The sequence below is a fragment of the Ixodes scapularis genome, unplaced genomic scaffold, assembly GCF_016920785.2.
Source record: "Ixodes scapularis isolate PalLabHiFi unplaced genomic scaffold, ASM1692078v2 PGA_scaffold13__105_contigs__length_92229423, whole genome shotgun sequence".
In the NCBI taxonomy this organism is placed as follows: Eukaryota; Metazoa; Arthropoda; class Arachnida; order Ixodida; family Ixodidae; genus Ixodes; species Ixodes scapularis.
Genome location: NW_024609839.1, coordinates 84,157,811 through 84,173,144, shown reverse-complemented (window position 1 = coordinate 84,173,144; position 15,334 = coordinate 84,157,811). Strand labels below are relative to the sequence as shown.

Here is a 15,334-nt window from a genome sequence, read left to right as displayed (position 1 = left end):
AAACCACCCCTCTGCTTACGCCACCGGATGGCTATATTTTTCGTTCCAAAGGACCGATCTTAGCTATTTCCAACGAGCGCTCGGAGAGCCATAAACAGCTTTGCTATAAAAATGTTTTGGAGAAAAGGGGGGGGGGGGGGGGTTGATCCCCCAAACCACCCCTCTGCTTACGCCACCGGATGGCTATATTTTTCGTTCCAAAGGACCGATCTTAGCTATTTCCAACGAGCGCTCGGAGAGCCATAAACAGCTTTGCTATAAAAATGTTTTGGAGAAAAAGGGGGGGGGGGGGGGGGGGGGTTGATCCCCCAAACCACCCCTCTGCTTACGCCACCGGATGGCTATATATTTCGTTCCAAAGGACCGATCTTAGCTATTTCCAACGAGCGCTCGGAGATCATCCATCGCAGAGCGCGATGCATCCCGGGAGACGTGACGTCACGGGCAAAACTGTTTTGGGGGCTGGTGTAAAGTGACCTTAGGGTGGTGTGGTCATGAAGTCCGCCACTTTGCGTCGAACGTAAACACAACCTAACCGTTTTAGACGCTCCTCGGACGTCGGATGCATCCGCGGATGTTGACAGAAAACTCCCCATTGGTCGTGGCAAGTATGAATTAATAAAAATCAAAAAAAAAAAAAGAGGGAGCAACCAGCGTGAGTCAGCCTTCCTTGGCATTATTAGATGGCGAGGTCCTGATCCCTTGTTATCATCTCTAGGCGTCGTTCTCGAGGTCGTCCTAGAAGTCGTCCTAGACGTCCTCCTCCTAATTTTTGAGCGCATCGAAAAGTACGTTCAAACTCACCGACTTTTTTTATTTTTTGGGTGATTTTAACTGTTTTTGTGCAGGGCATGACAGAGCGAATGGCGCGCAATGAAAATACACTATTTATTTATTTTTTAATAATACGGTCGAACGCAGTGAGTCCGAGGATGTACTTAGCAAGTCAAGTGGACGAGGTGGACAGTACGCGCATTTTCAAGGAGCAAGGTGCACACGCTCTGCTAGTGCGTACGTTTCTTTCAAACTTGTCAATATGCAAGCACTACGGTCCCCGGGGGGGGGGGGGGGGGGGGAGAGGGGGGGGGTGGTTTTGACATGAAACCCCCCAAACTATCCCCTGTCTGCGCCACTGCTCACGCCAGTGCAAGCAGTGTGAGGTTGGTCGCGTGTCCTTTAGTGTGATCATGCTCCTGTATCATTTACGCCTTGTTCCCTTAAAGGGGCACTGACACATCAAAATCATATTTTTTTTTATTATCCGAAACGGTTGAAAACGATGCCGGAACATTACCCTCAAAATTTGAAATTTTGGAATTCAGTACTTGTGAAGTAAAAAAACAATTTCCAAATGCCGAATTCGAAGTTCCCGCGCGATCGGCGCCGGTGCCTTGACGTCAAAAATTGCGGAGACCTGAGAGTCCCCCTTTCTTTCACCACTCCCTGCTGTTGCCATGGCGACCCGAAGCGAGGAGGAAAGGAGCGATTGCCGGCGTTGCGGCGGACCGGTTTTGAGCGGTGTCGCCTGTTTTCCGTTGGAGGATACAAATCCAGGAGACGGCACCACAACGAACTCCCGATTTTTGGTATTTCCAAAAGAAGGGCCGTAGTGCGTTCGCAATTGCGTTAAAAAACATGTTTTAGGATTGCCGTAATTAAATGTTATAGAGATGTCGCCTACAAAGCTTCTAAATTTCCTGATTTTTGACGTCACCGATCAAAAGAAGCGAGGAGGCGAGAGGCGGGAAAATCAAACGCCAAAAATAAAAAGGCGCGCGCGCGCGCAGGAAATTTTTTTTTTTTTTGCGATGCGGTTTTTTTTGCGTGTCTATGACTGCAACTTGCATCGTTTTAGACAATAAAAATAAATACGACCTTTGGGGTGTCAGTGCCCCTTTAAAGAAAAGCTGAAGAAGTTTGGAATTTAGGGAAATTTAATGCGACGCTTCTAAATAAATAATGTTTTGTAAACAGGGTTCGCCCACATCTCGAAGATTCGGCAAGAGCTAATACGGAAGAGCTCGGACAGGAAACCAAGATGATAGCTCTTGAACGCTTCAGTTTTTTGTTTTTTTTAAACAGGAGTAAAAGAAAGAAGGGAACGGTGTAAACTGTAAACGCATTACTTCACAAGCCGATGAGGGTGGAATGCACTATTCTCGGTTCGTTTTCTGACAAAACAATCTGTATAAAAAATAAAAAAAACGCCGTGGGGTTCTTGATACTGGAAGCGGTTATCGCTCGGAGAGATACCTACAAAAAGGGCGAAAGGGCAGAAAAAAAAAAAAAAATACGCGAGTAAGAATGAAGTAAGAGATTGTGTATCACTGGTCGCCCGATATAGGAATCATCGAACGCACTTTCGAAGGATATTATAAAGAACATTTCAGTTACTATGCGCCCAAAAAAGGTGGTTTCTAGAGGTTTTATTTGCGTTTACTGCCGAGATTTTTAGTGGATTTAAGCGAAACGTTAGAACAGCCCATCACGTTACCGGAATTTGAAAAGGCGATTCACAATTTGAAGCATGGAAAAGCTCCAGGACCATGCGGTCTGAGCGCTCAGTTTTGTAAAACGTTTAGGAGCGAATTTGCTCCTTTTTTACACTGCGTATTCAGTGAAGCATACAGATTGAAAGTCTTACCCCCGTCGTTTTTGTGCAAGATTTTATACGCAAAAGTGAGGACCCCCCAGCACTTTGTTGTGTGTTATAAACATTATCGTCGGCCCACACCAGACGTGTGGAATTGAAAGAGAGGAGCATCACAACCCATGTGCATGTTGCCCGGAGCGCTCTGGTGTGTTGTGACTCTTTTCTAGTAACTGCCATGTTACAAACCGACCTAAAAAAAAAATGTTTGATTGCGTGTCACACGAAATTCTTTTTTTCTAAAATAGAACATGTTAACCTGGGGTCTGTCTTAGGCGACGGTTCACGCATGGCGTACAAAAAGTGCGCCCCTTGTTGTAAACAAGTGTGTAAACGACCGTATTCGCCTTTTCTTTTTTTTTTTTCTTTTTTTTTTTTCGGTGCGACAATGCTGTTAACTTCCGCCTTTTCTTTTTTTTTTTTTTTTTTTGTATTTTTCCTAAGTTGCTTTGCCTAAGTATTATTCAGAGTAGTTTCATTCGTGCATTTAAGCTGGAAGCTACAGAAGTGCGTATTTTAGCATACGCGGATGATCTGACGATTTCCGCGTAGACTCCAAGAGTGTCCAAAAACCCGTTGAGCTCACAAAAATATTTTGCGAAAATACCCCGTCATCTGGGACAAGTGTTTGGCCGTCAACTGGGACAAGTGTTTGGCCGTCAACCGGAATAAGTGTTTGGGTCTTTGGCACGGCGATTTGGGGGCCTTCAACGCCGGGTGATTTTAAACGTGGGAACGAATCGCCGCCCCGTTATTCTGAAGTTCCCCTGGAACACTACCACAACAATGACGACTATTGGTGCGATAAGGGAGAAGTTTTGCGCTCAAAAACGACCAAGTTGGGAGGTTATGGGATGTCTACTTTAGCACGCGGGCATCGATCGGCTTGCAATGCGTGTCTTAGCGCAAATGTGTGGTATGTTTTGAAGGCGCTTCATTGCTCATGAATTAACGTACAACAACGTATGCACTGTGTTTTTGCTGTTTTTATTTACAAACCTGTTTCGTAGAGTGAAGGCCCCGGGGAGGGGGGGGGGGGGGGGGGGATGTTAATCTCTTTGTGATGCAACTTGCCAATACAGATTTATTTTTCTCGGAGACCAGAAAGAAACATTTTTACAAACCCTTATTTAAGTGAGATCGCATGATGCGCTTCAAGGGTATATTGTTTCCAATCTGTGTATGCGGGTGTATGAAAGATGTTGGTGCTTAATGGTTTTTCGTCACGCGTTTCTCACTGAAATACTTGTCTTGTGTGTGGAGTAAGCGACCAATGAAGGATTTAATTGATTTGCCCTTTTTAACTTCTCTGTATCGTTTTTTGTACAGTGCAGTCCCAGAGTGGGATATCTTAAAGTGAGTCAAGCGAATGATGGTACCCCCTAACGCGAATACTTTTTTTCTTTTCAAGTTTCATATAGTCAAACACAGGTAAAACCTGGTTAGCTTGAAAAGGCATCCCAGTAGCTTGGTCTGACAACTGCATACTGTGCAGAAAGCAGGAAACTGTTGATCACGTTTTCCTAGATTGTTGGAACGGATACCTCTTTTAAGACGTCCTGCAAGGGACCCTCAAAAAGGGCTTCCATTAGTGCCCCATGACATACTTTCTTGAGCGATAGAAGGAAAAATGACGTTCCCTACGACACGATCCTACTGCTGGGCCAGCACAGCATGTGGAGTGCCGCATGGCTGTGCGCCACGCGGATATCGATGTTCGCCACCTGCGTAAGTATTTTGTTGAGCACATGTGTTTTCTGAGGGAATTCTCAAAGGACCAGCAACCTGCAACTGAGTGGCTGCCACTTTTCGATGTGTTGTGTGCCCTCAAAGACTTTTGGCATATTCGACATGAGCCAAGATGGCTGGTGTCTTTTAGTGTTTCATCGCGATTGTTTGTCACTGTCTTGTGTCATCGTCCAAATCCGAAAAAGAAGAAAAAAAAAAAAAAAGAAAAGAAAAGCCGCATGCGTGGTGGATTTGGCTACGCATGCGGTTCACGCAGAGGAATGGGGTTCAAATCCCGCTCGTCCCGGACCCTTATTTTATTCATTGTGTACTCTTCCAAGAAATAAACTGTAGTAAGAGCCGGGCGAGTTGATGATGAAAAAATAGCGCTTGTCTTTCTTGTGTGTTTGGTTCCTGTCCCTGCCTTCGTCTTTTCTTGCGCTATTTTTTTCATCGTGTTCTGAGAAATCCCTGCCCATTCACGGCTGTCATCCAGTGTTCTTGTTCAGAACAATCCTGAACGTTCCGAGTGTATGAAAGTAGCGGTAACGCGCTGCCTCTGGTCATTCATCTTCCGTCGCCGACACAAGATGCGTGGCACCTTTTTCTTTATGTTTGTAGGTGCAAGTTCACCTCATTAAACGTTTATTTTCCGTTCTAAATTCATGTGACTTTCCTTGTTGGTGACAACACTGCACCAGGCGGAAACAGGGGCAGATCCAAGGGGGGGGGGGGGGGGGGGGGGGGGGCGACGGGGGCGCCCCACCTCCCCCCTTCTCGGAGGGCAATTTGACATGGGTGGACCCCCCCGGTGCACACGAAAGAATGGCCCTCCCCCCTCCCCCAAAACGGAGCTCCGGATCCGCCCCTGGGCGGAAAGTGGAAATAAATCAACGTGGAAAGAATTATGTGCCCGGAATAGCCGGCAATCTATCCTTATAGATACGTCTTGAACGGAATCAGCCACTAATAATAACATTACGTGTTATGCTTCTACTCACTGACAACACAGTTATATCTGAAGGTACCTAAGTATATCGCACTCCCAGGTCAACCCTAAAATTTCTGCGAAATTGTTTAGGAAGTTCCGAAGTTCTTCCTTTGATCGCAGTGTCCTCATGAAATGGTGACGGAGAATGATAAAGTTATCAATATGTTGCGATCGCCAAGCACTCGTTATCTCATCCTTTTTTTTTTTATCTTTGAATTTTGGTTTTGTTTTTTCACTCGGCACACATCCAGATTTGTCGGAAATTAGCACAGGGCATAAGAGTAAAAGGTAAATACGCCACGTGGAGCCAGATAAGTTAATTAGAAGCGTCTGTCACAAATCTCTGGCCATGGCATGGTGGAAGAACAAACTACTGATATACGGGGTAGTGTTGGGACCGGAGTGGTGAAGATCGCGATAGGTTTCGACATCGGCGCATAGGCAGTAGGGTCAGTATGGTGGTGGTTGTGCGCGTGCACCGCGTGCACGCGCACGTGCCGCGGCACGTGCGAATTGCAGCGACTTTCTGCTGCCCTGCCTGCAGCGCCGCGATTGTTGTCTACACGCGCAGCCTCACAAGCTCCCATTAACTGAAATCATTACGCTCTGAAACCAACACTGCCAACACTGTCAAAATTAAAGTTCTTACATTACTCTTATTTTTGTCAATGAGAAATCCTTTGCTGACGTCATAGTCAACATTCAGCCAATCGTGGAAGGCCGACCACAGCGACGCTTTCGATCGCGCACGTCGCCATACTTGTAATAAACGTATTGCTAAATTGCCCAAGTATCAAGGAGAATGCTGGGAATGTATGCTATGTACACGCTCCACACGCGCTCACATTCCCCGTATACGGTATTCGAAGTAAATAACCAAAATGAAGCGTTGACGAACACGCGTGCAAGATGCCTGTTGTATTAGTCATTTGCTTTAGAACAGTTACTGTTGCAGACGCCAGCACGTGAAGCGCGTGTAACTACACTCGCAGCATGCTCCTTGGTGCTTGGGTAATTTAGCAAAAGGTCTATTGCATGCAGTTGCCTGCACTTGTTACAGGCAAGTGCATGCAATCTTGCAGGCAAGTACGTGCAACTTGCTTGCAATCGTCTATAACAATTGCAAGCAAGTGGCCCTGTAGTCTATGGGCGATTGCAAGCAGGGCATCTGGCCGTCGCCATGTCTCTGCTCGGGAGGACAAGCCTGCCAAAGGTTCACGCGCAAGTTCCACGTGGTTGCACTCCTGAGGCACCAGTCGGGCGCCATGTTTCAGTAGTAAATTCTGATGCCCGCCAGTACCCTTTCGAAGTTAGGGTGCCTGAATGTCCTTTTTTTTAGGGTGATTCCATAATTTGCACACATCCGTATATTGAGAGTTGGGCCGCTTATTGTGGAGGCGCCATAGGCCGAAAATGAGGCGGCGCCATAGGCCGAAAGCGTGCTGGGCGTGTTCCAGGGTGTCTCCACAAATTCGAATGTGGCCAGCCAGAAGTCGCGAACAATGCCCTGGCGGTGGTCGCGAGAAACAAAAGTAATAAGTACGTCAAAGTAACTCTAGGTGACTGAAAATATGGTGCACGTGATTTTTCGATCACGGCCATGCAAAATCACATTCCAGGACAACGATCGACGTGATTCGCACGCCAGGTGCTGAGGACCGGGAAAATGCCGTCCGAGCGGTCAAGCTCCGACCGAGCAAAAGAGGGTTCGAGCGGCACATTCGATGCTTACATCTTTTTGCATGATCATAATCGAAACATCACGTGCACTATATTTTCCACCATGAAAAGTTACTTCATTTAATTCTTACGCACTTATTAAAATGTTTCGCGCTACCACCACTAGGTGATTATTTCCGGCTTCTGTTTGGCCAAGAGAGCACGTCACGCATTCTATCTCCGTCTCGTGCACGCCCTGGCTCTGCCCGCTCCTCCCATTGTCCAAACTCTTTCTATATACGGCTCTGCAACTTTTCTTGGCAATGCAGTGGAAGGTACAGGCACGCGTTTCCTCTCTCATTTTGAGCGAAGTAAAGCTGTGCACGGGGTCTCCTCCTCTCTCCATTTCCGGGGAGAGGAGGAGAACCCGCGCGCACTCATAATGGAAGAGGGAACGCAGGCCTGTACCTTTCACTGCATTGCCAAGAAAAGTTGTCGCGGAGTATAGTAGTAGTAGTACCCGATGCCGACAGTGCGCGCACAGAGCAAACCCAAAGAAATCGTCGAAAACAAAATGTCGCCGTAGCACAGTCAGCGCCACGAGCACGTGTAGGGACACGCTTTTTTCAGGGATTTCAAAAAAAGAAAAAAAAAAAAAAAAAAAACGTTCGGAACAAAATGACCACATCACCCTAAGCAAAGCGCACATGAAGGCACCCATTCGAAATAAAGTGAGAAAAAGCGCCGACGTCATATTCGCGCTTGTTGTGCAGCTCACCTCTTACCATACTTGTGCCTGTTGCGTGAAAAATGTAATGGATTACAAAAAGGAGTTTTAGCAGACCGCGTTTTCCCTTCCGCTAAGCCCACCGCAACGAAGAAGCCACTACTGCGCCTGCGCGCCGATGGCCTTGACTGTAGAGTTCCGGGTACCGTGGCAGATTGCGGAGAGCGTTGCGGGACGGCGAAAACTATCTACAAAAACTCTCTAATAACAAATTACCGAGCCTCAAACGTAATGAATTACCGTTACAAATTAGTTTCACTGAAAAGTACCGGATTACTTTACTGGTTACGTTACAAATTACTTTACCGTTCTTACTTTTCCCGTACACTTATCGAGAAAACAATAAAAAACAATTTTGATGTTTAAAAAATGTTTTGCCACACTATTTCCCATTCCTCATACGCCCGCAAATATAAAATATTGTATTTAAGAGAAAGAATGTATAGGTGCACTCCGTTTACCTGCAAGCTGGCAAGGTAGCGAAAGCTGCAACCACACCCGCCATCCCGCTAGCTTACGACCTCCGGAAATTTTCCCTGGAATTCTGCAGACAACGCTAGCGGTGCGCATGCTCAGTAGCAGCATCTACCTCCGCTAGAAGATTCGGAGGTGAGGAATCGATCTATAGGAAAGCTCCCTTTTGAAACGGACCTTTCAAGGATGAGTACAACGTCTCGAAGCTCCGGTCTCGTGCCTGTAGCTTTGACGCACTGTCAGCTTATGCATGAACATTTGCATGCATTTGCACATTTGCATGCAGTACTTAAAAATGCATGCGCTGCATGCGTTGTCTTCTTAACCTTTTTTTGTGTGTGCATTTTTGTATATGTATTGCACCTTTTCCTAGTGGTTCAAGTGACCGGTCATACAAAAAATCGTGTTTTCTTTTCGGTTAATTATTCTCCTTTTCACGATGCTTTCTATTTTGCTGAACTTGCTATCTTTATGTTGCTGAATTGCCTGCCCATATTGCTCGAGCTTCTGTATTACGTTCTAATTTTTAAGAAATAACGAGTAATTATAGTAATCAATCAAATTTGGGGGTTTTACGTGCCAAACCTACGACGGGCATCTGGCACGCCCCAGCGGAGGACTGAGGATTAATTTCGACCACCTGGGGATCTTTTGACGTGCAAATGAAAGCTCGCGGTTACACGGCGCCTTTTCCGCAATAAGCCTCCGTCATATTGCGGGCACCTCGGTCGGGATTCGAACCCGCCACCTGGGGATCCGTAAGCCGGCGCTCTCGCCTCGGAGCCACCGAGGCGGCAGTAATTATAGTAATCCGTTACCAATAATAGTAACGAAATTACATTGCAAATTACTGCCGCAAAAAGTAACGCGGCAGTTCTTAAAAAAGTAACGAATTACAAGTAATCCGTTCCTTGTAACGGATTACTTCTCAAGTTTGCCTCTTACCTTCAAAGCTGGCTTCACTGCGCAGGCTCGCAGGCGCTAGCTCGCGATCACAGCGCTCGCTCCAATCAAATACAGGCAGGAAAACGAAATATAGGTGAGAATATTGGGTACTAAATAACATTGGTCATTACTGTCGTGTCGTGATCATACTGCTTACGTGTTATTTCTCAAAATAATGGCGGAGCGAGGGAGGGAAACCCGTTAATGGAAAACCGTTAATGTTCCGCGTGACCCTCATTGGGAAACGGCGCCAAGTAGGCAAGAAAGTTCGAAGACGCACGCAGAAAATATAGATAAGATACGGGCATAGACAATTGACTCGTGGAAGGGGGGAAAAGATATGAACCCTCTTCAGTAAACCACCATATAGACCAAGACTGCCGCTCACGCATACTATATTCACGCTCCGATACAAAATAGCCCCCGCAAGCACAACATTAGGTAAGTCATCCCTATCGGTGCGTGTATCCCCAAAAATACAATTCGATGAAACGTTTGCGCGGTGCTCGGCTAATTGCAGCGGAGCAAGCGAACTGAAGGACGGTGAAGCGGATAGCAGGATGGACTCTCAAGGCTTGTCTTCCGTTATCGTGATTGTGTTTTCGGAACTGGGAGACAAGACGTTCTTCATCGCCGCCTTGATGGCCATGCAGCATGCCAAGTCATCCGTCATCGTCGGGGCCTTCTCCGCAAATGTTGTGATGACTGTTTTATCGGGTGAGCTTCGACGGTTCCTTTACAATTCGGTTAAAGAGAGAAAGAATTAAGGCAAACTATGGTCATTGACAAAAGGAGAGTGAAGGGCAGGGCGCGTCTTTGAACGCCCGAGTCGCTGAAGCGTTGTCGAAGGCATTTGGAGCGCAAGTTCGTCTGCTTCTTTTGCAGGGGTTGTGGTGACGTCAGAAAGACTCCAAGCTCCGATTGGCTCCGATTGAGAGATAGTGGGTATACATAAAAGCAAGCTGCCTTGAGGTCTACCCACTATACTTCAATCAGAGCCAATAAGAGTTCGGTGTCTTTCTGACGTCACCACAACCCCTGCAAAAGTAGCAGACGAACTTCAAGGTCCGCATATGGTCCTCGCGCTGCAGGATAAGTGAAGCTCCTTTGCCGCGTTTGCTATCCCCGGCTAAACCAATGGCTTACGAAGAAAAGCTCCCGTGGCCGTACTCACTGTGCGCGATTGTTTTAGTCGATGATTTAGGCGATTGGAAAGACGACGAATGCATGACGATGTGTTTTTGCCGCTGCTTGGTTGGCTCCATGAGACCGCGTCTGCTGGGGTCGGACCTAATGTGAAACTGCGCCCCTTAGAGCTTTCTGTTGATTCTGTCGGTTTGCTTCTCTCGTAGCGATGGTGGGGTCAATGGCCTCTGTGTTGCAGAAATCGCACACGCATTACCTTTCCGTCTTCTTGCTGCTCCTCTTCGGTGCGAGGATGATCGCGGAAGGTGAGTCCAGCGGATCCCTCTTAGTGAACATAATATCTTTAACACGTATGTGCGCGTATCGTTCTCCAGGCTACACAATGAACGAAGCGGACGAAAAAAGTATCATCAAAGACGCCGAAACAGAGGTACACACTGATTTCTACGCCCGTCGTGCCTCACTACGGGTAAACAAATCTTATCCGCGATTGCCGAGTGCAGAGTATGGATACAATGTAAAACATTTCTGATACGTTTACACCAAAGTTGTACAGACTGATGTTCTCGTTCTGAAATATTCGTACCTATAAGAATACTTGGCTGTAATGCCGTGCTGATCCGACCAAGGATACCTAAAAGACTTCAAAGTATATTGTAAAATGGAGGGAATATTAAGGGATGTGCATCATCCATGCTTGCGATATGATTGCCATATAGCTGCATAGGAGGCTAATACCAAAAAAACAAATAAAAAAGAAAGAAAAAATAAAGTCTTAAGATATATCAGATCCAGCTAAGCCCTTTTGCGAGAAACAATAAAATATCATTGTAAGTCAATGTGTAAATACAAATATATATGTACGTATATATAGTTTTCTTATTTGTTTCTTCTTAAACAATATTTGCCACAGTGGTTCACTCTGCCGTTTGTTGGTTTTGCTTGAGCTAGGCTTATTCTGGAAAAGGGGGGGGGGGGGGGGGGAAGGATTTTTTAACCTTTTTCACTCAGATGTAGCACCTCGCTGTACGTCAGGAGTTTCCCCAGGGATTTAAATTAGGGCGGGGGGGGGGGGGGGGGGCGGGAGGGGAAGGGGGAAGGGGGCACTAAAGAGAGAGTCGTTGCGAATAAAGAGGGTGCCTTCAGAAAAACAAGGGGGGGGGGGGGGGGGGTTTGCTTCCCCTAGGTGGTGTGCAGGGAAATCATTGCTGTACATGTTCGGGCGCGACACTGGCCATTAATCAGTTTCCTTTTGCAGACGACCCAGTCCAGTTCGTATTTGGTGAAATTGGCGGGAAACTCGGGTCTGGCGCAAACGTTCTTCCTGATCTTTGTCGGAGAGTGGGGCGACAGGTCCCAGATAACCACCATTGCAATGGCGGCCAACGAGGTACGCGATCCGACGTTGCGGATAATCGCTTATCGCAAACAAGTTTTCCATTGTTTGTTCAGGGAATCGCTAGGGTGCTCATCGGCGCTATCTTGGGACACGGGCTGTGCGTCTGTGTTGCAGTTTACGGAGGCCAGTTGGTTGCCCACAAGTTGTCCATTCGTTCAGGTAGCAATCATTTGTGGACTTACCTATACGTTGCACCCCGTTTCACTGCAACTGGCAAAGGGCGAACGCTACGGCCCCCTCGAACCAATCAGAGCGACGGAGGCGGAGCACGTGACAGCCCTTACTAAAGAGAGGCCAGAGCGTAACCCAATCACTTGGAGAAGATGGGAAGGAGGAACTCCTCTTTTACCCAGACCCTCTCTTCTGTGACACAGACGTCGCTTTTGTCCCCCTCGGAGATTAGCCTGTTGCTCAAAATTCGCTCAGAAGCAGTGTTTCTCTCCCACCCGTGGCATCGGCAGCGCTGTTCGCAGCTCAAGAAATTTATACAAATTAAAAAAGAAAAGTTATGGTAGTGGCGCAAGCTGTCGCCCATTACAAAGGTATAGCCATTACCATCCATTCATCCATCTGGAAAGAAGGACATTTTGCGCACTGTTCATACGCCGCGCGAAGTTGTTCTTACGAGCTTTGGTTGTCCGAGGAAGAAGCGATGCTTTTGGCGTTTGAAACGTGGCCTTTTGATAAGATAAGTTATACACAATCCAAAATGCACCTAAATATACCTTAGCTCTCTACTTAAAGGGGGAAATTAGTAATGTTCCGCGAGGAGCCGGATTTTTTTTACTACCGTTCTTGAGGAGAAAACACCGGTCTTGAACAGAAAACGAGTATTGAGACAGAGCATAGTCACATGTCCGACACGCTGATTGGCTCGCTGGAACCGTAGCCTTCGCTGTTTGCCAAGTTACGGTGAATCTGTAACGGAGCATAGCTGTGCTGCAACCTGTTCATTCGCCTTACTTTCTCTTTTCAGTTACATTTTTGGGAGGCTTCGTTTTCTTGTTGTTCGCGATCTCCAGTGTCCTTATGGGCCCCTGACATTTGAGTTCAAGATCACGAAGAAAACTTGATTGTTTCATTTCACCGTATAGGTTTGTTCGAATAAACTAACGCATTTCTGCTTATGTGATACCTTAACACTTTGAACTTAAAGTATATATGTGACGATGGTTTCTAATAAAATCAGTTGAGAGTTAGAGCCTGTCTTGTCGTCTTTGTGTATTTATTGCACTCGTTTTGTTCGCGCTTTTGACCTTTTCAATTCAATATAGAAAATCTGCGGTGAAGGAGGAGCTCAGAAAAATCGGCTTAGGTAGATAAATTTAATCTTACACTAAATTACTGAAGAATGTACGGGACGTACATTCTTCCGTATACAGGTTTACAAAACTTCATAGCTATGAAGAAAAAAAAGTTTTTCTTTTACCGCAAAAAAAAAAAAAAAAAAAAAAGTAACTACACATCACCGAACGTTTTTTCCCCCCAAATTATTTTACTTAATTTATTTATTTATACATACTGCGACCTGATATGAGGTCATTGCAGGAGCGGAAAACAGAGATACATAAAATACGGATACATGTAGCGATAACGGTCCGATTAGGTGCCAAAGTATCGGAAAGAACCGCCATCTTATTAAAATGTTATAAGTGACCTGAAATTTTCAATGGCAAATGGCAGCCGATGACTCCCTCGAATACATGGAGCTTTGAAGCCAGGGCCGGATTTATGGTTTAGGCTTGGGAAGCCAGGGGGGGGGGGGGGGCACATTAGGTATGTGGAGGGAGCAGTTTTATATGAAATTGCTTTTTATTACACATATATCAGTTGCATTTTAAAGTAAAGACCGGCTCATGTTTCTACTGATTTTCTCTGCTGGTTTGCTTCCTGTTCAAGTTTCCCATTCATGCCCCTCTTCGTGATTTATGCTGTTGTTTCTCCTCATTTTTTTTAAATCGGATTGTGGATTTTCGGTTTTCTTTCCCATTGATGTGTTATTAAATTATCCATAGATGCATATGAGAAATGTGCATAAAAATAAATGACCATGTAGCCATGGAGCGACATAATAACATTTCAGTATGTCTTTTTTCTTCTTTGCAGGTTGTGAGCTTTAAAAAGAAAGCGCTTGAACGAACATATTGATGACAAAGCAACAAATCAGTGACAGTGTACTAATTATATTTTGACCGCCCTGCTGCAATTTCCTGACCACATGTCCCGCGTACAGAGAGGACGGTTCCCTTATTTTCGAGTGAACAAAAATGACAACATAGTTTCTTCCATCACGGAGGAATCAGACTCTCTTCGGTGTAGTTTCAAAAACAGTGCGAAGTATGACTTCTCGAACCAAGTAGGGTGTCACGAAGGAGCTATATAGTGCTCTAATTGTTGTAACATACGCCTGTTGACAGTGAATGCGCGGGAACTCGCTTTTCAAATAGCGAAGCGCGGTCACAAAAGAAAATTTACACGATATTTTTTACCGCAAAAATAATCTAGGCATCGCTGAACGCTCATTCTCCGCCCAAAGGTAGCGCTAGAGGTCACAACCAGATGCCAAAGTTTCAGCCCGATTCGATAACTTAATCAAAAGTTATAAGCGATTTTCTGAAAATTTCAATGGGAAAATGGCGGCCGACGGAGTTTCCGAACACATGGGGTTCTATGGCACCAGAAACCGAAAACGGGCAAAAACAGGCTCCATTTTCCCATTGAAATTTTCAGAAAATCACTTATAACTTTTGATTAAGTTATCGGATCGGGCTGAATCTTTGGCATCTGGTTGTGACCTCTAGCTCTACCTTTGGGCGGAGAATGAGCGTTCGGCGATGCCTAGTTCATTTTTGCGGTAAAAAAGACCGTGTAAATTTTCTTTTGTGACCGCGCTTCGCTATTTGAAAAGCGAGTTCCCGCGCATTCACTGTCAACAGGCGTATGTTACAACAATTAGAGCACTATATAGCTCCTTCGGAGCAGAGTAGCGCAATCTAGAACGCCGCCTCTCGGCGACTAGCGGTGAACGCCCGGAGGTTCCAACTGCGGTCAGAAATGCATGGAGAACGTGAGACAGTCGCTGTTTCTTCAGTATTGTGGGGGTGTACGGAGTGGCAATTGTTTTTGACATAATAATGGAACATTTTAGAATAATTTGCGCTAAGTTTTGTGCCCCGCAAGGGCCTGAATTTTTTTAAAAAATTGCTTGAGCGGCATCATGCAGCAGACGACACGGCGACGTCACACCATTCACGTGACCCGCTCCGGCCAACCCGAAAAGCCCATCTCCGCTGCGAGCAAAATCGTCTGCTTCAAACGCCATTGCCTTGGAAATTGCCTTCTCAAAATTTGCACACGCATCCGATATTATTAAAACTTTGATAAAGTGTTTAGTGCTTTACTAACTTCACGGCAGACTAGTTTTGAAAAGTGTGAACTCGCCGTTCATTTTTTAATCAGCCGTGTTGTATCGATCTCCATGTATTCTCCCATAGGGCGGGCCGCCTCCTGGAAACCTGAGTACCACGTGAGTCGCGCCGAGCCGCTCTGTCGGCC

General features: G+C 46.0%; 1 protein-coding gene across 3 annotated transcripts; it reads left to right on the top strand.

The window, feature by feature from the left end:
- Positions 1-9,469: 9,469 nt before the first annotated feature.
- On the top strand, positions 9,470-12,980 carry LOC115325350 (transmembrane protein 165). Of its 3 annotated transcripts, XM_029986066.4 has the most exons (7): positions 9,494-9,675; positions 9,755-9,951; positions 10,587-10,685; positions 10,755-10,810; positions 11,639-11,770; positions 11,833-11,938; positions 12,756-12,980. In XM_029986066.4, exons 2-7 carry the CDS (start codon positions 9,795-9,797, stop codon positions 12,818-12,820), a joined length of 615 nt encoding a protein of 204 aa, XP_029841926.2. In that variant the 5' UTR covers positions 9,494-9,675; positions 9,755-9,794; the 3' UTR covers positions 12,821-12,980. The 3 variants fall into 3 exon arrangements, with proteins under 3 accessions (XP_040359890.1, XP_029841926.2, XP_042145941.1); XM_042290007.1 differs by lacking the exon at positions 11,833-11,938 and having other exon boundaries at positions 9,498-9,675; positions 12,756-12,978; XM_040503956.2 differs by lacking the exon at positions 10,755-10,810 and having other exon boundaries at positions 9,470-9,675; positions 11,639-11,938; positions 12,756-12,978.
- The last annotated feature ends 2,354 nt before the right edge of the window (positions 12,981-15,334 follow it).